Source organism: Alnus glutinosa, chromosome 7 (genome assembly GCF_958979055.1).
Source record: "Alnus glutinosa chromosome 7, dhAlnGlut1.1, whole genome shotgun sequence".
NCBI classification, from domain to species: domain Eukaryota; kingdom Viridiplantae; phylum Streptophyta; class Magnoliopsida; order Fagales; family Betulaceae; genus Alnus; species Alnus glutinosa.
The window spans coordinates 19,762,114-19,789,825 of NC_084892.1; the positions used below are offsets into that span (position 1 = coordinate 19,762,114).

Sequence of the window (27,712 nt, forward strand, 5' to 3'; positions counted from 1 at the left end):
AGTTATCTTTGCAACTAAACTGAGCCAAAATATTTAAATTTTAAGTAATCATATTCCTGACTATCATATCCCAATTTGAAAATTCGAATAAAGAACAGCCTAATACAAAGTAACAAATAAAAGAAAATTCAAATATTGTACAAGCAAGAGAAATCCTGTGATAAAGACGAGACACTCGTTTCCCAGTTTCCAACATGGTACAGTGTCACTTATACTGATGACACAAATACCTTAAAATAATTTTTTTTTTTTTAAAAAAAAAGATTAAAAAGCAATTTCTAAAACAGAACCTGTCTTCACGGTCTGATCTGTCTCGCTCCTGGCTATCAGCAACTTTCAAAACATATAAAGAACGTTCTCCCTCTCTCTGTCTCTCTCTCTCAACCCCTAAGACCTGGTTTTTGTAAAATAAACCAGGTCTTAACCTTAACCAGCTCCTGATATTATTTTGTTCATTTTGCACAAAAATTTTGGGTATTTGTAATTTTTTCAGTTTTGAATTCTCAGTTTCGCTTCGACAATGAACGACCTCTTAACGGTAATTCTTTATTTAATCTCTTTTTTAAATTTATTTTATTTTATTAAATCTATGTGTTTTGGCGCTTTTGTTTGTTTGTTTGGACGTATTTGGGAGTTTCTTGATCCGGGTTTGTCTTGATCTGGACCATGATTATGAAAGCTGTGTTGAGTTTACTGGACCGTGTTTTGATTGATGGGGTTCCGCATTTGATTTTGGGGATCTTAAGTTAAATTTTGCTGTTTGGTTGGTGGGAAAAGCTGGGAAAATTTATAACATTGACAATTTAAATTGTGGGTTTCGTAGCAATTTGTTTGGGACCCGAGTTAATAATGAGTTTCGCTGAATTTGGTTAAAATTGAGCCTTTTACGTTGCACAGAAGCTGAAGCAACGTGAAGCAGGGATGCGCAATTGTACTTTCTTTTTCGTTTTGTTCAGTTTCGTCAGCAGCCATTTCACTTTGGGTATTTGAATTACTAAGAATTTATGACTCCCTTAACGATAATTGGTATCATTTTTTTATTTTTATGTTTTATGTTTTTGAATAATCATGTGAATTTGTCAGAGATCTTGTTGTTTTCTTGGTATTATGGTGACCGTGATTTAGTTAATCTGAAAGACTAAAGATATAAAAGAACAGTGATTAATCTGGAGTCTGGAAAGATTGGAATTCAATAAATGTCTTGGTTACTGAAAACTAAAGAGCTTAAAAAAAAAAATGAATCTAATGTTTAATATTACTTTGATTTCCAAAAATAACAAAAGAAAAAAAAAGAGATTATTGCCAAACTCCATGCTAATCACTTGTGTTAGGCTCAGTTAAATTAAGATCTAGTTTTCAGGGGCCCTTAAATTTGAAAACCTCAAGCTCAAAGTGTTACATTTCCCCCTAACATTCTCTCAGCAGCCAAATGGTGCAGGGAATTCATTGAACATATTGTAATTTAGCAATTTAATTTCTTTTATCGAAAGTTTACATACAAAAGGTTAAGGTTTTAGTTTTTCGGGGGTTTGAAATGTCTTGAAGTGTAAATTCTATGTTTATATTATTGTTTCTCTGTTTAATGGCACTTGAAGCTTTGAAAACGAAAGGTGTTTTAAATAGTGATTTCCTAGCCACCAAGTTTTGGTTGAGAAATGTACTTCATTTGCAAATATGTCAACACCCCAGAAAGTTCAAGAAAAAAAAAAAGAGAAAATTTTTGAAGTGATAAAGTGTATGCTAGGAATTAAAAAACAAAGAAAGAAAGAAGAAAACAATTAAGTGGCAAAGTCATTTCAACTTGTCTTTCTCTAGAATCCTGAAGTTTATTTCCTTAAAATATTGAAGTGAAATTTCATCTTTGTGTGGAAAACCTATTTTATTCTTAGACCAATAGATGTGGAAAACCTATTTGTTTTTAGTTTTCTGACCTTATTGTCAGTTTCCTGTATTGTTGGCGCCAGCTGATGCATGTTATTTTAGATAGGTCAACCCATACTACTACTCATTTAAGTCACATGTAACTCAATCCGAGATCACAGTTTCCTTCATTTCTCCTCTCACTCTCTTGTTTTCAGAATAGCCACTAGGCTACCTTCTAAAGAGATTTTATTTATATAATTCTACTTTAAAAAAAAAAATTAGGATAATTCTTCTTTTTTTTTTTGGCTCAGGTTTTATGGAAACGTTTAGTATAAACAGTGTAGTTGGAATTTATTAGTTTTAAAAGTATTGCACCTTAGCTTTCATGTTAATATGTTGAAATGGATTTCATGAAAAACTAGAAATCCAGATTGGCCACTGACTGTAATCCGCTATGAGCTTACATATTGGTGGTTCAGTAGGTATTCCTATATTGTGTCCAATTGTGTCAACATGGGTTATTCCATGAAGTTGAAACCAAAGGGTAGAGGGTTGAATTAACATAACAAGAGGGGAGAACTTAAAGATTTTGTGACTGCCAAATTCTGACATTGATGGAGCGGGGCATCATCATATAAGTGCCAGATGTTTATTTTGAGTATTATTTACTTTTCATCTCAACTGCCAATGGTGGGCTTGATCTATCTCTACAGAGTCCAGAATGCTTTTTGTGTTTAAACTTTGGGTGCTTATGAATCTACCTCATATCTGAGAAACTTTGGGTGACTGCCAATTTCTGACAGAGATGGAGCAGGGCATCATCATATAAGTGCCAGATGTTTATTTTGAGTATTATTTACTTTTCATCTCAACTGCCAATGGTGGGCTTGATCTATCTCTACAGAGTCCAGAATGCTTTTTGTGTTTAAACTTTGGGTGCTTATGACTCTACCTCATATCTAAGAAGTAAATTGCTAAACATTTACATTAAACTTTGCTATTGGGCTGCAAGGTTGACCCTTTTCAGCATAATGATTCCTCACAAGTTGTGAACAAATAACCTCTATACTCTGAAATCTTAAGTGTATCTTAGTTTAGTTGATGCTTCCAGTGCGTTTACGTACTATAAGTTTTTTGAGAACCTAATAAGTGCAAGGAAAGGCAGAATAGCAGTACATGCCCCCCCCTAGCCTGTGGTTACAAAATTTCAATTTATAGTCATAGTCTTCTATTTATTTATTTATTTTCCTTTCCAGTCTAAATCATGTTTATGTGGTGGCTTTACATTGATCTGAATGGTAAAAAAAGCATTTAGGTAGTTGACTCAAGTTTTAGGATTTTGACGCTTTGTTGAGCTGTATATTTCAACTTGATGTTGCAGGACTCATTCGAGATCCCTCGGGGTCAAGCTTCTAGAGGTGGAGATATAGAGTTAGGAGCAAACGCTCCAATAAATTCAGGAGAACTGGGCTTGGAGAATTTCTTCAAAAAGGTGCTTTAGCTAGATTTTTTGGTCATTCTGATCTCCCTGGCAAGAAAAAAGATCAACGTCATTATCTTCTTTTTCTCTTTCTCTTTCTTCTCTTTCATCTATTTGTCTTACAATCCTTCTGTATATGGTCCTTAATAAACTCATATCTGTGATATTACCATCTTAAGTCTAAGAATATATTTTGTGTTTCCAGGTTACAGAAATTGAGAAACAATATGGGAAACTGGACAATTTACTCAAAAAGCTACAGGTAAAAATTTACATATTTGTTCTGTTCTTAGCTGGTCAGCAAACTTTGTTTTAAGCATTTATACTGCCATATATTTGGATAACCTGATTTATCAAAAGATATATATATATATATATATATATATATATATATATATATATATATATATATATATATATATATATATTTGGATAACCTGAATTCTGTTTGAGTCAATTTACATTTATTACTAAAATCTTGAAGATAGCTCTTTAGATTCGCTGAATATTTATCTTTTTAGAGACGCTCGATATACCCTAAGAAAAATGTTACAAAATAAAACTCAAGTAAAAGGAACAATAGTCATAATATAATTTGAGGTTAGAGGAGTATACTTTGTGTGTACTTGGGTTGCACCCCTTGCACTTTTATTGAACTTCTTTTACTTGTAAAAAAAATAATAATTTGAGGGTAGAGGAGTAGGTGTTTCTCATCACACATATGATTGTATGAGTAAAAAATAGGATGAGGCGTTTGTAGAGAGGAGGGAGGGGGAAGAAGCACTCTACCATGTGCTATGCATGTGGTGGAGGGTTTGTAGCTCTAGAATGCGTGTCTTCCTGTAACTGGCTTGTTTGGAAATATACGTACCCATATTTTTCCATTGCACCATAGCCTGCTAACTTTTTTGGATTCCTTTTTCTGGCTTTGATGATTGATTATCTGTCAAAGTGTGGCTCATTAGATTGGTTATTATGAATGCAGCATATTAGACTAACCAGAGGCCATTTTCACCTGTCTTAACATGGCAGTGCTTATTTGTTCAATTGTGCTGAATATTTCACTCATTATATGCTTGTCTGCTTTTGTTATTAGTATGGAATTTTGGAATTTCAAATGGGCTTGACACCAAGATGTGGTGTTTCAAAGGATCTTAAAATAGGGATAAGTAGGATGATACAGCAGTAGTTTGAAGTTTAACTGATGCTGCAAACAGGTCCCAAGGACAGGTCTGTTATGCCTCAAAACCAGCAACTGAAACTGATCTCTTGTAGTGTAGGTGGAGTAATAATTCTGATCAGAAAAAAAAAAAAATGATTTTACCAGTGTATTACGAAGCATAAAAGTCCATAATAATAAAACAATTAAGTTGGCCCACTGCTGAAATTAGGGTTGGCAAAACGGGTTATCGAGACGGGTTTGGGTTTACCTGGTTTACTAGCCAACTTGGACCCGACACGATTAGCTAAACAGGTTGGGGGGGTTACCCGTCGGTTAGCGGGTCAACCCATTTATATAATCTAGTCATAAACGGATTGACGGATCATAAACGGGTTGGTGGGTCAACTCGCGGGTTGACCAGTTTGGCCCGTTTATAAACATATCATAAACGGGTCAACCCGTTTATGACTGGAACCTGTTTAGCCTAAACCAAAATTCTATAACTTTGTGTCGTGTTTATGTTGGATTAGCGGGTCGTGTCAAAAATTGCCAACTTTAGCTGAAATAGAATATTTCCTAAAATAACCTTAATCAATTATTAAAATGATGCTTTAACAATAACAACTTAAGATGTCCTGCATTAGAGTGACTTTCTCAGTTTGAGAATATTTGATTGTAAGATGGTTTTTATGACGTAGCGGAAAGTTAAGGTAACTAATCAAAGAGCAGTGTCTTTGATTTTGCAATGAGAAGCATTTTCGTCTTCTACCCAAAAAGATAGAACAAGCCGCATGCTAAAGGAAAGATAAAACTACGCAGAGTATTTGAGAGAGAATTATCTGATTTGATAATAATTCAATTAATTGAGTTCTACATAATAAGCAAACCCATTTATTTATTTTTTGATAAGTAAGAAGACTTTATTAATGAAAGCGTAAGGCGCCCCTAGGTACACAGGCAGTATACAAGGAGAAACCTAAGCTAACCCACAAAAACCCATAAAAACCAACAAGAACCAAAACAATCCACCCCCCACCCAAGAACAAACCCAACAAAGAACAAAGTAGCCCACCACCCACCACAGCACACAAACCTACTACAAGTGTGCCTTTCCATTTCTCCTCCTAGAGTGATTTTTCTCATCCCCATAATTAATGGAACTTTGTAGGTTTAGAAGCTCCCTTTTTCCTTTAGACTTTTGGCGCGCAATCATTTTCTCCCGCTGAAACTCTTCTTCCATGGCATCCCTAATTGCCAAGGCCTCTTCCCCAAAAGCCCCTTCCAGTGCCCAATCCAAGGGCAAGCCATCCCAATAATCTTCTTTCTCCTCCTCCCAAACTACAATCTCCCCGTTATGATCAGAATCGATGGGCCACCTCTGAGATTGTGAGATACCATTTCCCTCAATGGAACATGGAAAGATGCATCCACTCAAAGGAGAGGAGAGACCAACCGCCCCAACGTCCTTCACCTCACACGGCAAAACGTGAGGGACAGAAACAATCGGGGGTAAATTGAGGAAACCCATAAGCAAACGCATTTATAAAAGAGAAATACTTGTAGATAGAGTAAACCTAATCCTAGTAGTAATAGTAAACCTATTCTTAGTAGTAGTAGTAAACCTAATCCTAGTAGTAATGGTAAATCTAATTCCAATAAGGAAAAGAAATAAATAAAGCAAATATAGTCCTAGTAAGTATAAGAAATAAAGTCTTAATTGTAAGGGAAAATTACAATTTAGCCTCCCAAACTGCCAGCCATTTTGCAAGTAACCAGATGAACTGTCAACGCTTGGACTCTGACCTCCTAAACTACCAAAACGTTTCAAAAAGGCACAGTTTGTCGAAATATGCCTGTAATACACCTGTTACGTGTCATTTTCAATTAAAAATTAAAAGAAAAAAAAAAATTAAAAAATGAAAAAAAAAAATGAAAAATGAAAAAATATAAAAAAACTAAATTTTTTATTTATTTATTGTTTTTTTTTAAAAAAGGTGTTTGGGGGCGGCAGCCATCCCCCTTAGGGAGGAGGGTGGCCGTGCGACTACCTTCAGTGGCTGGGTGGCTGGGGGGTGGCCGCCTGGGGTTGGCTTTCGAGTCACCCAAAGTGGATTTCGGGGTGGCCGGGCGACCACCCACAAACAATTTTTTTTTTTTCTTTTTTAAAATTTAAGTTTTTAGTTTTTTTTTTTTTTTTTTAAAAAAATTTAATTTTTTATTATTTTTTAATTGAACAATGACACGTGGTATTATAGGCATATTTTGACAAAATGGGCATTTTTGAAATGTTTTGGTTGTTTGGAGGGGCCAGAGTTTAAGCGTTGGCAGTTCGTGGGGCTACTTGCAAAACAACTAGCAGTTTTGGATGCTAAATTGTAATTTTTCCTAATTGTAAATAAGAAAATAAAATAAAATCATGGCTTGAAGATCAAGTCTTTCATTTTATACTTCCATTATCTTAGAACATGTAAATTTCTAATCAAACGGCGCTGTTTCAATATTATTTTTGACATTTTTTCTATTTTTTGTTTTTGCTGAAAATATTTGTAAATTCGGTCCTACATCAAACAACCCCACTTGAAAAAAACTCGTCCTCAAGTTTTCTTTGCGATATGTCACACGCGGCTCTTTCGGAGAAAGATACTTGGAGAAATCTACGTAGATATCACTAAGACATGACTTTTCCTTTTCGTCTCCTTTCATAAAAATTGCTCCAGTCTTCGTCTAGTGTAAGCCTCTCCTCCCTCCATCCTCTTCCTGTTTTCTTCCAGGTTTAGGTCTAGGGGTCTCTTTTCTTCGTTTTGGTCTTGTGGATTTGGGCTTCTCTGTTTTTGGGTCTAGATATGCGGTGGTTGGGTGTTCTTCAGGGTTCTCGCGTCCCGCCTTCGGCCACGCCGGCCTGCTTCCATCGACGCCGCTTCTGTGAATCGCCGCCGTGCCGGTGTTTGTGGATTTTGGGTCTTTTCTTGGGTGGTAGATCTACGGTGAATGGGACTTCATCTCCGAGCTCGTGCCTCACTGGGGCACTCTCCGTCGTGTTCTGGGCCTTCCCCTTCGTCGGAGCAGTAGCTGGCCGCCGCCACGCGCCGTACTGGCACGCGTGGCCAAGAGAGGTTCTGAAGCTTGGGAGTTAGATCTACGGTGTTTGGGGCATTTTCTCCGCGCACGCGCATCACAGGTGGCTTCTCCGGCTGATTCCGCATCGTCCCCGGGTGGTTCCGCTCTTCGCCGGCGCGCGTGGTAGCCACGTGCCGTCACCGGTGGATGCGCTTGGACTCCACGCGCCGGCGCCACTGTTTTTTTTTTTTTGGTTTTTTTTTTTTTTTTTTTTTTTTTTTTTTTTTTTTTTGTATTGTGGGTTTGCTGTGTATTTTGGGTCTGCTTTGTTTTTTGGGTTTGCTTTGTAATTCGGCTTCAGTCGGCTCGGGTTTTGGCAGTTTCTCGTGGGTTTTGGGCTTGTGGTTTTTGTCGTTGGTTGTTCGGGGTGTTGTGTGGGTTCTCGGGGTTTTCAGGGCAGCTTTGGGTGCTTGATAGGGGATTTTATTGTATTATGGAGGGCTTCTTTTCTTTTGTATCTTGGGTGGTCGATGGTGCTTGTTGGGGGTTTTTAATTTTTTTGGATTTCATGTGGGTTTTGGGTGTTGTGGGTTTTCATGGGTTTTTATGTAGGCTAGCTAGGTTGTTCATGTGTATACTCCTTGTGTACTTAGGGGCGCTTTACGCTTTTTTTTAATGAAATCATCTTACTTATAAAAAAAAAATAAAAATTGCTCCAAATATATATATATATATATTTTTTTTGTCATCTTCAACTTTATTGTTTTCTTCAAAGGAATCACCATTGTTATTTATTTCTGTGGTGATCGTGATGAGCTGCGCTTGTGGTGGATATTCTTCCATTGGTACAGTAGTTGGAACCAATGGTTGTGGTTGCATATATTGTTTCTCTGATGGCAATTCCACTTTTTCACCGTAACTAACATTCTCTTCATATACGGGTTTTTTATTCAAAGATTCATAAATATAGTTACAAACAAGTCGAACACAACTTACATCATTGTCAAGGAACCTGTCTACAAAAGGTTTTCCCATCAATCTAATGATAGCGTCTTTTATGTTGTGGAACACTTGTTGCGTCCCTTGCTTTAACTCCAGGAAATCCGCCCTCAAGATACAGTGAGACTGAATGGGTTTGCTCACCACTCGCATGAGGTCGTCCAAGAGTTCACGTATCACTTGCAATTGCTCTTGATATAGTGCTTGTTGTGATCCTTCCTTTGATTGTTTGATGTATTGCTGGTAGTCGGCTCCTAAAACAACCTCTCTAAAAAAAAAGACGTCGTTATAGAAGTTGTTATTGTAGTATAAGTTGGCCATCGAATCCGGATAACGCCGGCTCGGATACCCCCATGAATTCGGCTCTCAAAAGAGTCCCTCCCCTACAAGCGGCGTTGTTGGAGAAGGTCGTCACCGTTGTGCTGATTGGTCATGACCAGGATAATGCCTGCTCTGATACTAGCTGACGTAGCGGATCAAATAGCAGCGTCTATGATTCTGCAAGGAGAAGCGTCTTCGTCTTTTACCCAAAAAGATAAAACAAGCCCGCATGTTAAAAGAAAGATAAAACTCCGCAGAGTATTCGAGAGAGAATTCTTTGATTTGATAATAATTCAATTGATTGACTTTTACATAATAAGCAAGCCTATTTATAGAAGAGAAATACTTGTAGAGAAAGTAAACCTAATCCTAGTAGTAATAGTAAACCTATTCCTAGTAGCAATAGTAAACCTAATTCTAGTAAGGAAAAAAAATAAATAAAGCAAATCTAGTCCTAGTAAGTAAAGAAAATAAAGTCTTAATTGTAAATAAGAAAATAAAATAAAATCCTAGCTTGACGATCAAGTATTTCCTTTTGTACTTTCATTGTCTAAGAACATATAAATTTCTACTTAAACGGCGCTGCTCCAATATTATTTTTTACATTTTTTCTATTTTTCGTTTTCACCGAAAATATTAGTAAATTCCGTCCTACATCATTTTATAAGAAAATAAATATAAGCATTTCAAAAGTCAAAAAATGAAGATTGAAATTTTATTGGGTGTAATTTTGTAATCTACATAGCAGAGAATTCTATGCAATTTAATGAAGCCTAATATGCAAAATCATAAAGTATCACCTTCGTAGTTTTAGTGCACAATTATTAGAGTTATGAAGGGCATTATAGAGGAAATTTGACTCAGCTTTGGGAAATTCATAAAGAAATTGCATAGATGATTAGAAAGTGTAATTGGGAAAATTTTCAAATTTCCTTCTCAAATGCTGAAAACCCTTCTCAAATATCAATTATCCAAACGGATTTTCAGAAGTGGTCTCCACCACTAACTCACTTTTCAAAAAATTAAACATTTTTCACAACACACTTATCAAAAGATTTATATATATATATATATATTCCAGGTCTGGATACTGTCTAAGTAGATTTTTTCAGGTGTGGTGGCAACTGCCATACCCGTGATAGTGGCAGGCACCTTGGTGGCACTGGCTACCATAATCGGTTGGCAGCCTCGCGTTGGCCACTACCATGGTTTCTAAAAAGAAAAAAAATTGTGGAAACACTCTTCAAAAGTTTACGAAATGAATTTTCTTTTACCAAACTAAACTGGATCACATGTCTCATAGCCTTGTGAGTAGTTTGTGGGGATGCCAACATGTGGATTGGTGTTGTGTAGCCTCTAGAGGGGCTTCAGCTGGGATTTTGCTTATGTAGGACAATAGGGTGGTGGAGAAAGTGGAGTTTGTGGGGGAGTATATTGTTGCATGTTCTTTTAGGAATGTTGAAGATCAATTCACTTGCACTTTTGCCGGTGTTTATTGTCCTAACTATGAATGTGATAGAAGTTTCTTATGGGATGAATTGGCTAGGCTGCTCAATTGGTGGAACTTCCAATGGTGCATTAGGAGAGGTTTCAACGTCTCTCATTTTCCTAGCGAGAGATTGGGTGAAGCTTGTTTGTGTTCAACTATGGGGGAGTCCTTAGATTCCATTTTTGATTAGGGTCTTATGGACATCCCTCTTGTAGGTAGGGCTTTTCTGCGGTTGAACAACTTGGATCCCTTCGCTTGGTCCAGAATAGACAAATTTCTAGTCTCTTTTGATTGGGAAGCTCCATTTCCTTAAGTATCTCAAGAAGAGCTTACAAAGGCTATGCACAAATCATTACCCTATTCTTTTTGATTTTGGAGACTTCCATGGAGGTAAAAACTATTTTTAAGTTTGAGAATATGTGGTTGAAATTAGAGGGTTTTGTTTTGTTTTTTTTTTTTTATAAGTAATAACCTGGTTTTATTAAAAACATCAGGCGCCCCTTAGTACACCGCAGTATACAAGAGAAAACGCAATGCTTGAAAACGAAAAAAAAAAGCCCAAAAAAAGAAAGAAAGAAACCCACCAAACAAACCCACAAGAACCTAAGCCTACAAGCACAAAGAACCCCAATCCAACCCACAAGGAACACACAAGAAACCCACCCAAAAACCCACAGGAACCTACACCCTAAAACACAACACTCGCAGCCCACAAGCAACCCACAAACTACAGAACCTGAACCTTTCCTCTCCTACTCCTAGAATGCACACTCGCAACGTCGTAATTTATGGAGCTCTTCAGATTCTGCAGTTCTCTCCTTCCTTTGATCTTATACCGCTTCCCCATACTACCCCGATGAAAATCTTCCTCAATGGCATCCAACAAAGCCAGGGCCGAATCTTCATCCTCAACACCATCCGACTCCCACTCCAAGTGTAAGTCGGGAGGAAAAACGCCCAAGGGGTGAGGAGAATCACCTTCCTCTCCCTGATCCCACAAAACAATCTCCCCAGATGGGCTAAACCCTACCGGCCACTCCTGAGATTGGATCAAACCATTCGTATTGGGAGTCTCACCCTTGTCAATGGTCAACGATTTGCAGCCGTTCAAGGGGGAGGGAACTCTCGGGAGAAAGAACCCGCGCCGTAGACCCACTCCCTCACTTGGCATCAGTAGGTTTTTAACCACAGACCCGACCAAAGCCTGAGAAGATGTACCCAAACACTGCTTCATCGGCGACCTCAAAGCTGTCATTGCCTCATCAATCAAGGAAATATCCAACTTACTAGCTTTGGCCTTCGATTTCCGTTGATACCTCATGACCGATTGGGTTTCGGACGAGTAAATGGGAGCCCCACTATTTGCCATCACCGGAAGAGACAAGCGAATCCTTTCTCCCAACGCAGCCGCCCCCAAAGAGGGACCCACAAATCCTTTAGAGTTCGAACCCAACCCCCCTAGCAAACACGGGGTTGAGTCACAAACTGACACATCCGACCGCAGGTTGGGCTTCGCCGCCCACTCTGAGGCGAACAGATCTTCAACCACCACCGTGCACATGCTAGGACTTGCACTGGAGAACTCGCCAGTATCCAACAGCCCTCCACCCATGCCAGTCGTCGTCTTCACCTCCGACCTAGACCCATCTTGTTGGGCCAAAGCAGGATGAGCAAAGAAAACCGGATTCTCCACCGGAGAAGAACCCCCCATCAACGACAAGCTTGACTTGAACACCGGAAGAGTAGAAGACGACCTGTCCAAGGCTTCCGGCGCCGAAGAACCCAATCCCGACATTTCAGAGTCCAACCCCGCTTCATTGAGTCCACAAACCTTATCCGGGAAAGACCTCTTAGCCTTCTTGGGGTTGGGCTTAAGGCCCAACTTCCTAGAACCATCCCTACAACGTGGCCTTCTAAGCACAGCAGATGAGAACCTGCACCGGCCCAATTTTAGCCCAACAGAAGAAATCCTGTTCCAGCCCACGTTAGACCCACTCACCCAATCCAGCCATACACCAACCTGCTCAAGGATCTTTCTGCAGAATGAGACATCGCAGTCCCTTGTTTTGCACTCTCTGCCTTTTCGAACATTGGAGCCATTTACACAAAGGTCTTTACCCACCGGATCAAAATGGTTTCTCTCCCAGGCGGAACAGTCCACCGCCCGCCGGACTATCGCGCAAGACCGCTCCTTTATCGGGAATTGCTCCTCCTCGCACCAGGCCACCTCCTCCTGCGAGACCAGAATCCGGCCACCAAGAGCATGGATGGTTGGCGGCGAGCGAACCGCCTCCGCGAAAGACAATGGACCCGCTGCATTTCCCATACAATCCCCCACCTTCTTCCCCCTTACCTTCTCCTCCGGCGAAGAAACACCGAACCTGCACCCTACCGAAGAACCAAGAAATTCTATTGCCTTATGATGCAACTCACTAATAAACTTGAGCCAACGCCAACCACTCCGCCCCTCAGGAATACAAAGGAACCCTCTCTAAACGCCCACCCCATAGACCGCTACCTCCACAAACCGGCCATTAGTGTTACCTCCAATACGAACTATGGTCACCTTCGCCCCCTCCCTGAAAGATTTGACAAAATCAGATAGACCATGACCACCCATCAACACCTCCATAGTCGAAACCAGCCATTCGATGCACTAGTTACTGAGGAGTACCGCACCGGAATAAAATTTCCGCTTTTCTTCCACCCTTAGCACTGACGCCCCTTCAATAACCGAGAAAGCAAACGCTTTTGCCTCCACCAGAAATCGTCTATCCATCCCTCAACTTCTCACCATGTCCAAGCTCCCGGAGAGAGAACGAATGGTTTTTACATAGATAAGGTGAAACAATGGTGGATATCGTATCACTTTTAGGGTTCTCCGAGTTCTATTTTGGCTAGTAAACTAAAGGCATTGAAAGCTGATTTAAAAGCTTGGAATGGGGTGTTTGGCAATATAGAGAGAAAAAAAGTTTTTTTTGGATGAATTACGAGATCTTGATCTTCTGGAAGAAGAGAGAATTTTATGTGATGAGGAGAATTTGAGGAAGGCTAAAGTTATCAGCAATTTGGATTGGCCCACCCTTATAGAGGAGGTGAGTTGGAGGCAGAAGGTGACAAGTGCACATAACTTTTTATTGAATGGCCAACTCGAATAGAAGAAATAACTCCATTGAGTCTTTGATAGTTAATGGTACAGTTTCTACAATCATGCTGAGATTAGAGAACATATTGTACAGTTTAGTAGTTTGTATATTGAACATCTCGGTTGGCGGCCTAAGTTGGATGGCTTTTCTTTTGACTCCGTTGGTGAGGTTGAGGCCAATTACTTGGAGAGTTCATTGAGGAAGGTGAGGATCTTGAGGTGGTAAAAGCCTTGAACAGTGATAAGGCCCTAGGCACTCATGGCTTTTCCATGGCTTTCTTCCAAGCTTGCTAGGATATTCTTAAAGATGACATAATAAAGGTCTTCCATGATTTCCATGCTAGAGGCAAGTTTGAAAGAAGTCTTAATGCCACCTTTATTGCTCTTATTTTGAAAAAAAAAATAAGGCTCTATTGATACTAAGGACTTTCACCCTATCAACCTTGTGGGTGAGGTTTACGAAATTGTAGCCAAATTTCTTGCCAACAGGTTTAAAATGATTATGGAGAAGACCATTTCCAACTCTCATAATGCATTCATCGGGAAAGGCAAATTCTAGATTTTGTTCTCATTACTAATAAATGCCTTGATAGCAAGATTAAATATGGGGAGCCAGGAGTGCTTTGTAACTGGATATTGAAAAGGCTTATGATCATGTGAATTAGAGTTTTTTGTTGTATTTGCCGAGGAGGTGTGTTTTAGGGAGAATGGTGTAATTGGATAGCTCGTATTTTTTTTTCGGTGTGTTTCTCTGTTATGTTGAACGACACTTCGATGAGATTCTTTAGTAGTTCTCATGGCTTGAAAGACCCTTTGGGTATGTTTGTGAATGTGTTTGGTTTGAAAAAGTGTTCTAATGTGACATAAAATTGAAAACAGTGTTAAGTACTTTGTGTTTTAGGTTGGTTGTTAATATTTTTGTTTTGAGAATAGGAAACAAAAAATCGAAGAATAGAATTTTAACAAACGAAGCCTTTGTCTCCTTCGCTGTGTGTCATTGTTATGGAGGCTTTAAACAAAATGATCTCTGCTACAATTAATATGGGTTTCTTTTCAGGATTCTTTGTGGGGTCTAGGAATGTTGGTGGGCTTAACATCTCCCATCTCTTGTTCGTAGATGACACTTTTGAACTTTTGCGGGGCAAACCCTCATCACCTCCGTTATTTGTATTGCTTGTTCTTTTGTTTTGAAGTCATCTTTGGATTGAAGATCAATCTGGCTGAATTAGAGTTGGTCCCTATTGGCAATGTGAGTAATGTAGAAGATTTGGCATGCGTTCTGGGTTTTAGGGTTTCTTCCTTGCGTATAAAGTATCTCACTCTTCTGATGGGAGCTCGTTTTAAAGCTAGGTCTATTTGGGATGACATTATTGAGAAGATAGAGTGCTCTTAGTTGGTTGGAAAAGGTTGTATTTGTTTAAGGGTGGTAGGATTACTTTGATTAAGAGCACCTTTTCTAATTTTCCTTATCTCTTTTTCCCATTCTGGTTGGTGTTGCCAATTGCATTGAGAAGTTACAAAGGGATTTCTTGTGGGGTGGTATTGGTAAAGAGTTCAAATATCACTTGGTAAGTTGGTCCAAGGTTTGTTCTCTGATTTCGAAAAGGGTTGGGAGGTGAGAAAGTTAATTCTGTTTAACCGAGTTCTTTTGGGAAAGTGATTATGGTGTCATGTTTTTGAGAGAGTGGCTTTGTGGAGCGTGGTAGTGGACTGTAAATTTGGTAGCTTGAGGGGTGGGTGGAGTTCTTGTTAGGTTAATGGGTCCTATGGGGTTGGGCTTTGAAAGTTTATCAGAAAGGGTTGGAGGGAGTTCTCTAGATACACTAGATTCAAGGGGGATGGCTTTGAAATTAGATTTTGGCATGACATGTAGTGTGGAGAGCAAGCCCAAGGTAGATTTTTCGAAGTTGTTAACTATAGCTCGCTTCGAAGATGTGGAAGATCATTTATAGCTTGCTAGTGACTCAACAATGGAACGTCAGTTTTCTCAGAGTGACACAGGACTAATTGGTGGATGTCTTCACCACGTTCTTTGATCTCTTGTACTCCATCAGACTAAGACGGGGCGAAGAAGACAAGTTGTGTTGGGCCCCTTCCAAGAGAGGTTTGTGTTAGGGAGAGAAACATATAGGGAGTCCCACTAGAGTAAGTTAATATACATATTAGTACGTCACTTCTAGCCCAAAATCCTAAGCTAATGGGCTTGGGTCCACTTAGGTATATCAACTACTCTTTTTCTTTATACTTTATCAATGTGAGACACAAACCTCACAGTGCACTCATAACAAATCTGCCCCTCACTTGTGAGTCTTTTCCACATTGACTCAACTCCTCCTCGTGTGAGTCATTTTTAAATCAAGAGTGTCACACGTACTCCAAGAGCCACCACGCTCTTTATCGGAGTCAAACCAAACGTGTCAAATCAAGATACTCGTATCAGCGGAAGCTAACCATGGCTGTGATACCTATTGTTAGGGGGAGAAACACCTAGAGAGTTCTCCAAGAGACTCCCTAACACTCTTGTATAAAGGACTCACACGCCAGAGGAAGTTGGGTCAATGTGAAAAAGACTCACAAATGAGGAGGAGATTTGTTATGAGTGCATTTGTGAGGTTTGCGTCCTACATTGGTAAAGTATGAAGGAAAAGAGTAGTTAATAAGCTTAGGCTTTTGAGGGTAGTGGATCTCCTCGCATGTTTGAGAGGGCAACGATGTTCTTCTCAAATGAGCAGTGTGGAAGGTAATCCCGTCTTGCTTGATGTGGTGTATCTGGAGAAAAATAAATGATCGTAGCATTGAGGAATGCGAGAGATTGGTGGTAGATCTAAAGGCCTTCTTCTTCAAACCCTTTACCAGTGGACAACCGCGTGTAATTGTCTTCGCATTATTAGATATCATGATTTTCTGGATTTTTTTTCTTTATCTGATTAGATGTTTTTCTTGTATACTTCCTGTATATTTGGGTTGCGCCTTTTTGTTTTTAATTAAAATTTTGATAACTAATCAAAAACAAATGTGGCCCGAACAAATCAATTCTCAATTTTTACATTTTTCTAAACTCTTTTCAGAACCCAAATCACTATTCAAAACCTTACCAAACCAACCCTTACATTTTGGAAATGGTTTCTTTCATGATGAAAAGTATTTGGTAAAATGTGTTTCTGTTATCATTTATTAAGCAAATCTTTTATGCAGGATATAAACGAAGAGTCCAAGGGTGTAACTAAGGTTCCTGCCATGAAAGGTAGTCTCTACTTAGCATTTCTGTTGATATTTCATCCAAAGTTTTCATGTTCCATATGTAGCTATGCTCTTTTTTATTTTTCTTCTTTTAAAAGGAAAAGCCAAACGTTAATTTGGCATTTATGAGGGTAAGAACCAGGTACGATCTGTTGGATAAGGATCCTCTCCATTTTCCATTTCATGGTAAATATTTTATTTTGTTTCATCTATCAGTGTATATGGTGTCACTTATTTTAAAATTTTTAAACGACATGGAAATATATTCACCATGTGACAACATATATACTATTAGATCTGTAAAATAAAATCTTGACTATGAAATGGGTCCTCTCCATTTCACTTGAAATGGAAAGGATTATATTCCCTCCCGATCGGTTTTATTTGTATATTCTCATTGGTGTGAAATAAATATGACAATAATGCTTTAGAAGAAAGGATCAAATTTTACATGCGAAAAGCTGCACAAGTATCAGATAGCAGAGTATGAAGCCCATTATATTAGCTACAATGTTCATGGCATGTCTCAGGTTTTGAATGTTGGTGTTGTTATTGCATGTTACCATTCCTTGAGTATGGATTATGTTGCCAATGGTCCCTGCCCCTTTAACCAAATGGTAGGTGGACAACAAAATCTCATGTTGTGTGTGATTTGTGCATTTACCTGCCAAAAAAAGGCAAGAAAGAGGAAGAAAGAAAATGGATACATTCTTGCGTACTTCTGTGTCGTATTGTTTAAGCAGAAATGTTGATGGACATTGAACTTAGCATCCAGATATAATCTTTTAAGTCTTAAAAAAAATCTAATAATAAGTTTGCTTTTGGATGAATTTAAGACCATCATAATAGAATTTAAGACAATTTCGAGGAGTTGTACAGTTGTGTTACTGTCCTATGACTTGGAGGAAAAACTAAGAAGTACAAAAAGATTTTCTTTTAGGTTGTGGGATATATTAAAACATGCTTTTATACAAAATTAGAAATGAAGTTTTGCAGCAAAAAGCACGCTGTTGGAAAAGGAATTAAAACATGATTTTATATATCATTCTTTCTTCATAAGAGAAAGGTAGTAAAAATCTTGTACTTAGGCCGGCACATCAAAATTGAAAAGGTAATACTTGTTTTAACATATTTTGATAGGATCATTTAGACTATCTGTTTTGGCATGAAACATTTTCACACTTTCTGGTATTTGGTGTGACTAGAAAAAAAGTTGGTCAACGAAAAAATTATATGGATAAAAGAAAAACTATGGCTTTGCAGGTGGAAAATGACTTCCACTTTGCACCGCTTCCAGATATTATAGCTTCCACTTTCGTTCTCCACATCCTCCCAGATCGACTTGGTTGCCCTCTCGGCTTCTGTCCTTGCTTATATGGAGGATATGTCTTTAATTTCAACATTCATTTCCTCCTTGGGCCCGGGAACATTGGGGCTTAAAGATGTGGGTGATGAGGTCTCCTTCCAGTCAACCTTGGTCTGGGGGACAATGACAATTTGAAAGAGTCCGAGAGGAAGGAGCATTGAGGGAAAGGACAACCCTCCATTTGGTCCATAACTCAGAAAGAATTGAAGGCATTGGATCGACGGCTGAAAATGGATTAGAATCAGTGACATTCTTTTATTGATTTTGATTGGAATCATTGCAGTGCAGAGGATGGTTTGGATGGGTTGTGTTTGATGGTTTCTGGTTCTGGGTTTGTCTAGGTGCAGTGGTGGATGAAATTGTTATGCTTTTCTGGAGTTGTTGGCTGCGGGAATAGATTTCCACTTTTGGGTTATTTTGGGTGTGATGGTGGTGAATTATTCTCAGTATTAGTCAAACAGCCAAAAACATTTTGGCATCATTTTAGGGTTTCAGCCAAACTGTAGAAAATTAGTAATTTTCATAAAAAAATTTCTACTGACAAAAGATATTTTACACTGAAACAAATGTAGCCTTATTGATCCATCTCATTCGGATAGATGTACAAAACCATAAAGATGAGAACCTTTTTACACTTTGCATAACTTAGTTGCAGCAAATGGAAAGCATATTTGGTTCTATTTGAACAGTAAAGAACATTGCATGCGTAGGTCAAAGAGTAGTGGAAAGAAGCATTAACTATCACTCACATGTTTACCACGTTATCTTTTATAGAGGAACTTCTTGATCTATTCTATGTAAGGGATATAATCTAGGGGTATTCTTTTTGATCAGTGTTTTAAAATTTTTTTTTGATAAGTATAATCTAGGGGTATTATAGGAAGATATAATATAGGGGTAAATAGGTAAATTAGCTAGGAAGAATTAGTTAGGATATGCTTCTAGAAGATGCTTTAGTTAGTTATTTAGAGTCTATAAAAGGGAACCAAATATGAAAAGAAAGGCATGAAATGAATATTACAGAAATTGATTCCCTTAGGAGAATTGATGTTCTCAAATCAACTTGGAGACTTGGGTATCTCGAATAGCCCATTATCTTGTTCTTATTTCCTCATCATCAATCCATAAATCATCATTCCAATTTTCTTTCCATACGAAAATACCAAAATATACACCAATCCAAGAAAGGTACATAACAATTGGTATCAAAGCCAGTCCTTCCTCTCCCATGGCTTCCACTTTCTCTGTTTCCTCACAAATTTTTTTTTTTTCCTAGCTTCTGATTCCGAAATTTAAATTTTCCTCTCATTTTTCATTGCACAACACAATCAATACCATGGCCATTTTGTGGCAATAGCAAGCACCATTGCTTCAACAGGCGTTGGAGATGTTGGGCCAATTGCAAGAATCTATGCAGGTAATGGTGGAGAACACACGCCAAATTGGGTTTAACTTGGACAATCTTCATGAGATTGTGCACGAACTCGAGGAAAAAGGTGAAGCAACCAACGAGCAAATGAAAAATCAGAACCGGATTCGACTATTTTTGATACAGAGAAGCCGCTACCTCAACCATTTGGGCGCACCATCGAGCAACTGACGATCATCTTGCTCGATCTCCATGCGACTGGCGTCCTCGACGCCGGGAGTTCTGATCCAGCCACGCAGCTTGCGCCTGTGGACGAGCTGTCTGTGACGGTGGTGCCGGCGCTGACTCCAACACAGCCGATTGGCGTCCTCCACGATGCGATAGCTGCCTCCCATACAGCCAGGCGTCTAGGTCTGTACACGCCGAGAAGGTCACTGCCCACATCACCTCTGCCGTTGGTGACCACCCCGATGGCTACGTTTCAAATCCGACGCTCCTTGGAGTTTTGGAACTCGACTGTCGTCTTCAAGCAACGTTGGCGATGGAAGCCGGTGAACGACAATGACAATGCAGTGGCTGACGACTCGGCTGGCGTAGTCGATGGAATCCATCGCACGACCAGGATGATTTTTCCTGGTGGAAGCTACTGCTCCGTCTCCATGAACGCAGGGAATACGGTGGTCTCCATTTCGCATCCATGGTCGCTGATGCGGTTTGCCATTCCGGCCAGCACTTCCTTCGTACAGCGGCGAGCAAGAGGACAAGGGCTGCGGCCATGGCGGCAGATCCGTTTGGCGTCATTTCCGCGAGATTCTGGAAGGTTCCAGATCAACCGTTTGACGCGTGGGACTTGGGCGGTTTTGGAGCTCCACGTGGCAGGAGCTGGAGCAAATGAAGTCTTGGATAGTTTTGCCCTTTGGGAGGCAGTCCTTTCTAGATGCACATCTGTTACAAGGGAGTGGGCTTTCCAATTGGTTGGGCTTAGGGGTGTAAATGAGCCGAGCTCGAGCGAGCTAGTGCTGAGCTCGAGCGAGCCAGTGCCGAGCTCGAGCTCATTCATTACGAGCTCGAGCTCATTCATTACGAGCTCGAGCTCATTCATCACGAGCTCGAGCCGATCTCGAGCTCATTCATCACGAGCTCGAGCCGAGTTCGAGCGGTAACAATTAAGTTCAAGTCGAGTCAAGCCGAGTTTATACGAGTTTAACATTTGTTCTTTTATTACCATTAATTCTACTTTCTATTAAAGTTAGAATTAATTAATAAGAAACATTAACTTCTCATAGTTAATTAACCAACATTTTATTAAGGTGTATTAATTAACCATTAACCAACAATTAATAAAGGAGGATTAATTAACCACATTAAGATCGAGTCTAATAAGTTGTCTTATGTGTCAGGTCATGTGGGACATTGAATTCTTACAAGAAGTACTTGCTATTAAAACATGTGATTCTCACATGTTAAGGGACACATGTTAATCTTATATGTGAGTTGTATTAAATTTCCTACCTACTGGTTTGTAGGAAATTTATGTCATTTAATTATAAATAAAAAAAAATATGTAATAATGGTCAATATAAATATTAAGTTAAAACATTAATAATTATAATTATTATATTTTCATATGGTTCTATATATCTAATGATAATAATACCTCCTTTTTTTAAAGTCTAATGATAATTCTTTAAATCATATGATTCATATCTAATGGTTATGTAGCACAAATGCACAATGTTAAATCATATGATCTAAATTCTAATGATAACACCTAAATTATTATCATAATTAACACATTAGTAATTCCAATTGAACCAATCGACCAATCCTAATAACTTAATTTGGGATTATATGAATTACATTGTCATTATATATGAATAATATGATTAAGTTTAAAAAGTGTTATTATAATTCGTATAATTAATATGAATTCATACTTATGTATATAATCTATATACCTAATCATTGTATCTAAGACTCTCAAGTATTATTAATAATTATTATATACTTAAAATCTTACATCATACTTAATCAGTGTATCTAAGTATCGAAATACTTAATCATTTTATTTGTATGCTCATATGATCTTAGATTTTGAATCACGTGATGACGGTGATGTAATGATTTATAAGTATCTAATAATGATCTTTTACTTATGTAGAATTTTTAAATTTATTCTCTGTTCATCCCTGTTAGGGGTTCTCTTGTTTACTTCCCGTGTATAAGGGTTGCGTCCCTCTGCGCTTTTTATATAATTGCAATTACTTATCAAAAAAAAAAAATAATACTTATAAGTTATAACATTGAATATAGTAAATCAATAATTACATGTTATATGCCACAATGTTATATTATTATATGATCATATAGTCATATTATATTACATAAATAATATAATATGAATCATATGATTAAGTATTTGAATTGTCATTATATCATATGATTATATGATTAACAATTACGTATTAATATTATTCACTTTTACTATTTAATATACATATTGATACAACCAAATAATTATAACCAATTAATATTTATTGACAATTTTTATTTGTTACTTAATTCATGCTTATATATAGTATATTGTACAAATAAGTTATATATTAACAAATTAAAACTTATTTTTAACATATATATATATATATATATATATATATATATATATACGAGTCGAGCCTTGATAAATGAGTCGATCCTTATACGAGCGGGTTCACGAGCTTTAGTCGAGTCGAGTTTATACGAGTTTGCATTGTTTAATAATCGAGTTTGATTTTCGTGTTCACGAATAGCTCATTTAATAATCGATTCGAGCACGAGTCGAGTTTTATTCGAGCCGATCTTGAGTAAGCTCACGAGTAGCTCAGCTCGTTTACACCCCTAGTTGGGCTTATGTTTTGGGTGATGTGTGGACCAGCTGTGGGCCACTTGAGTACAAGGCAGCTGAGGGAGATTGGGCTTTGCAATTTCATGGGCTAGTGCAAGGGATGCTGTGTGGGCCAGCAATAATGGAATTTTTAATTCCCTTAGATAGCTTAATTGTTTGGTTTATTTTTTCTCTTGTATTTTTTTAAAACTCGCACCTCGTGGGCGAGGTGCTTAAAAGGAGTGGAGAATGTAAGGGATATAATCTAGGGGTATTCTAGGAAGATATAATATAGGGGTAAATAGGTAAATTAGCTAGGAAGAATTAGTTAGGATATGCTTCTAGAAGATGCTTTAGTTAGTTATTTAGAGTCTATAAAAGGGAACCAAATATGAAAAGAAAGGCATGAAATGAATATTACAGAAATTAATTCTCTTAGGAGAATTGATGTTCTCAAATCAGCTTGGAGACTTGGGTATCTCGAATAGCCCATTATCTTGTTCTTATTTCCTCATCATCAATCCATAAATCATCATTCCAATCTCCTTTCCATACGAAAATACCAAAATATACACCAATCCAAGAAAGTTACATAACATTCTACAGTTTAAATTGTTACAAAAATCGTTATATATTGAAAAATGGGATGGGATGACATCCTTCATAGTCTGTGTGTGCGTTTGTTAGAGATTCATATGGTGAATTTATGTGGTAAAGTGATTCTTAGTTTTTGAGGAAATATGGAATTATCGCTTTAATATTTTCTTACACTATTACCTCACTAATTATGTTGGATCCTGCTGTCATCTGCAGCAATCAAGCAGCGAATGGAGAAAGATATTGATGAAGTTGGAAAAGTTTCTCGTTACATTAAATCAAAAGTTGAAGAACTTGACAAAGAGGTTAGACCTTTTTTGCTTTTCAGTGCTTTGTACTACCTGGGTTGCTCATGTTGCAGCCGTCATGCCTCCTCTTTTCTTTGTGCTCCAGAATTTAGGGAATAGGCAGAAGCCTGGGTGTGGAAAAGGAACAGCTGTGGACCGCACGAGAATGGCAACAACCGTGTAAGCTATACTCAAACTTGGCCCCCTTTTTTTGTTGCTTGAGATATGCTATGATTAGACTTAACAAAAAGAAAAGAATGAGCTGTGCTATCATGAGATCATCAATAATTTGCTCCCTGATAAATCACTACTTATTCAAAAAACTTAAGCTTATAGGAAATTGTTGATTTAATTATTTAATTAATATTTTAACATTTCTCTTAACATGTGGGCTCAAACTCTTTCTTAAAGTGAGGCCTAACACGTGAAATATTTAATTTAAATGGGATTTGAATGACAGGGATAAGGTTCGAAGTCAGGATCTTTGCTCTGATACTTTGTTAAATCGCTACTTACCCAAAAGCTTAAGCATAAATATAGGACATTGTCGATTTAATTATTTAATTAATATTCTAATATTTTCAAAACATGCTCGGTAGAGACTTTGTAATACCTCATTGGCGTTATGTTTGTTAGTCTTCTATTATGCATGGTACAATTATTGCAACTATTTAACACCTGCAGTTGGTTGAAACCATCTAATTGGTAGGTTATTCTGGGGAATCTCTAAAGTCTCCGCAAATAAAATATTTCAAACTTTCTATTCTTTTCGAAAGGCAATATAGGTTTTGCTTGTTCTGTTATGAAAGGTTTCTTCCTTTGTTAAATCTTGTACATGAACTTGGATGATCTTACTAAGCTTCTTAGTCTTTGGATGGGTCCTGAAATTCATGAGCAATTTTGGCTCTCTTATACTTTCTACAGTTTCATCAGAAATAACAAGGTTTTTGTGTTTTGTCATGATCAATAAAAGAGAAAGTAACAAAAAAATTGTTAGTTTGATCTTTAAATTCGGTGCATATATGTTTTGCTTCCTGCAGGTAGGATGCAAGGGAAATAGGAGAGAATAAGTGTTCTATATTTTGTCGTCATATTTCTAGTTGAAAGCAAGCAATGAAAAAGAGCGTTCAAAATGTGAATCACTAAATTTAATCCAATATGTCAATAACTAATTTTAATCGGATGCGGCCAATCTACAGATCATATGACTAATATAATGGGCAATTGGTAGGGAAGTCAATGGAAAAGTCATTTGTTGTCATTAAGTTGAAATTCTTTGTGAAATTCTTTTTATTCACCAGCTTTGAAATATTTTCATGGCTCAACACATTTTATTGATCAAGTCAACATTATTTTTTTATGGCAGTTCCTTGAAAAAGAAGTTGAAGGACAAGATGGCTGAATTTCAGGTTGGTGGTCAGACACATGGTTCGTTGGATGATATTTTCCCTCTTCCATTTGCTCTTATGTCATCTCAAATTCACATTTAAAAATGTTTGCAGACTCTACGGGAAACAATGCATAAAGAATATCGAGAGGTCGTTGAGAGGCGTGTCTTTACAGGTTTGAACTTTCACCCATTGCTGATCAATAAGTCATATATCTGCAGTTTGATTTGCTAGATTTTTCACGAGAAGGAGTTAACCTCTTTGAATCACCTGGTATCGTGATTGTTAGTAACGGGCACAAGAGCTGATGAAGAGGTGAAATTTTTCATTCTTAAAATTCCCAAGTAAATTTCTAACTTTTTGAGATCTTGTTCTGATCATTTAAACGAAATGCAGACAATTGAGAGATTGATCGAGACTGGAGATAGTGAACAAATTTTCCAGAAGGCAATTCAGGAACAAGGGAGAGGCCAGGTTTGTCACTCCTTTCTTTAGGAGCAATCATTTTCTAGAGACAATTTAGGGTACGCTTCCACCCCACCTCTCTGCAAGCTGGACTAGAATCTCAATCTCTTTAGATTCTCTCAATTGTTCTTTTTTAATTTTTTTTAGGGTGGGGGTTTGTCAAGGAGGGTGGGACTAGGCCAGATATCTATTTATGAAGATATTCCGGATCAGTGTTCACTAGGCCAACATTTACACGAAGAGAAAGTGATTCAAATTTGTACACCTCATTTTGTATACCTTGCTTCTGTTTACAGATAATGGCCACTGTAGCAGAAATTCATGAGCGCCATGATGCCGTTAGAGAAGTGGAGAGGAAGCTTCTTGATTTACAGCAGGTACTATAAGTTTCTTGCATTGATACGTATCGAGATATCTATTTATGATATACTGCAGCTATGCAACCTAGGCTTCTGGAATTTCTAGATAGCTTCTCCCTAATTTCAATGCTCATACAGTTAAATGGGAAAAAGTTCGTTACCTAAATAATATTCTACTGTGGTTGTTGCTTTATGGGGTTTTCTACCATCTCTACATAGTCAATTTGATGATGGGTTTGGCTTTTGCTAATGCAAGCCCGAGCATAGTCAAGTAGCTCATGAGCTTAGCATTTTGCCATTTCTGCTGCTGTAGTGTCATCAAGTCCTACGTGATGGCAAAGCAGAGATTCAGCCTTATTTGGATGTCAATCAAGATAGAGTGTTAAAGCCAAAGTGTTAAATAGGCTCTTTGGCAAAGTCCATAGTGTAAATAGAATTACACCAATCAAGATAGATTCTTTTTTCTTCTTCTAGCTGGTGTATCTCTTGTATATTTCGTGTGTACTTAAGTAGTGCCTTTTGTGCTTTTTATAAATTGCGATTACTTTTCCCAAAAAAAAAAAATTTTACACAGCCATTAAAGAGTCTCTGAGTTGTTAAAGGGCACACATGTTAGTTCCATTGTCCCAATGATAGGCACATCAATTAATTTGCGAAGAGCCAGACAGGGCCACAAGAAAGAGAGGGGGGAAAAGATTAGGACATGATAATCAAAACCATAAATGACTCTTCTCAAACCAATGTTGCATGTAAAAGCTCAAGAAAAGTGCTAGGTTGCTAAAATGGAAAATTACATTAATGACAGCAACTTGGCCTTTCTTCTATGGCTGGGTCATGTTTGATTTAGGAAGAGATGTTTAATGGTTTCTATATATACTTCTTATACTATTTCTAAGGGTTTGGTGCCATTCCCAAAAAATGTTAGGAGTCTCTTTAGCTTTTGCTTATATATGGAATGTTGGCAGGTTTTCATTAGTGGATAATGTGGTGAACTTCGTTTTGAGTGGACATCTTTGACACAGCGCCGACAGCGGATATAATTGCGCTAGTTGTGATTGAAAATATACCTTTTTCTTTTCCACATTTGAGTTACACAAACACGTCCATATTTTGAGTTAGATGGGGCTTATTGCTTTACATTCATATTGACATATAGAGTTAAATTTGCTGTGACATAGACACACAGGAGTGAATTGAATGGAAAAATAGAGTTTGCATGTGTGCGTGTTAGAGAGAGAGAGTGAGCAAGAAGAAGAAGAGAGCATATTTTTGGATGAAATTTTTATTAAATTCCATGTCTATTGCAGATATTCATGGATATGGCGGTGTTGGTGGATGCACAGGGGGACATGCTTGACAACATTGAAGTGCAGGTAATTGAACAACTCTCTTGAATGATGATCCTGTCTTGGATTTCTTTCAAGAGTAGACAGTGTGAAGCAATAATTGAATTAAATCAGACCTTGTTTGGAAGATAACCCTGTTAACTGTGCGTTTATTCACTGTTTTTTATTTGTCAGGTCTCAAGTGCAGTAGACCATGTGCAGCAAGGGAATACTGCCCTCCAGAAGGCGAAGAAGCTACAGAAGAACTCTAGGAAATGGATGTGCATTGCAATTATCATCCTCCTTATCATCGTTGCAATCATTGTTGTGGCTGTGATCAAGCCATGGAGTAGCAACAAGGGTGCTTAGCTGCTCATCGGTCCAATAAATTCATATATTTTAGACTCGACCCTGAAATTTCTCTTATTTGTGGTCCACGTTTCAAACCCGGCCTCTTGCTGTCCATCTATTTTATGATTGATTGAGTATTTTTAATTGAAATGTATATCACTATATCATATATATAAACTCATTTTTTTAAAAAAAAATTTTAAATTAAAAGAATATTGATTGAAGAATCACACCGTTTATATTAGTAACACATTCGTCATTTCAAAATCCTTGTAACCTTCTGCCTTGGTCAGACTCGTGCTATTACTGTGTATGATTTAGGGGTTGGCGCGCCCCGGAAGACTTCCTCAGACTCCATTATGGCCCGCAGATTGTCGTCACGAGTGAAACCCCATGGATTAACTGTGGCTTTCTTAACATCCTTCACCAGCAAAACATACATGAAGATAGCCCACATTTTCTCTTACGTCCTTCATTTTCGTTGGACCATCTGTTAATCATTTATTCTTTCATGGTATTGGTAACATTTCATCATTCATAGTGCTACGGGATTAAGCCTGTATAAAAATATTGCACATGCTCATTC

General features: G+C 37.9%; 1 protein-coding gene across 1 annotated transcript; it reads left to right on the forward strand.

Moving 5' to 3' along the window:
• Window positions 1–288: 288 nt before the first annotated feature.
• LOC133874351 (syntaxin-132) lies at window positions 289–27,353 on the forward strand. The gene is made up of 13 exons (XM_062312248.1): window positions 289–538; window positions 3,245–3,355; window positions 3,549–3,605; window positions 16,712–16,760; window positions 23,168–23,256; window positions 23,345–23,418; window positions 24,605–24,647; window positions 24,741–24,801; window positions 24,916–24,941; window positions 25,023–25,100; window positions 25,388–25,468; window positions 26,758–26,823; window positions 26,971–27,353. Exons 1-13 carry the CDS (start codon window positions 521–523, stop codon window positions 27,142–27,144), a joined length of 927 nt encoding a protein of 308 aa, XP_062168232.1. The 5' UTR covers window positions 289–520; the 3' UTR covers window positions 27,145–27,353.
• The last annotated feature ends 359 nt before the right edge of the window (window positions 27,354–27,712 follow it).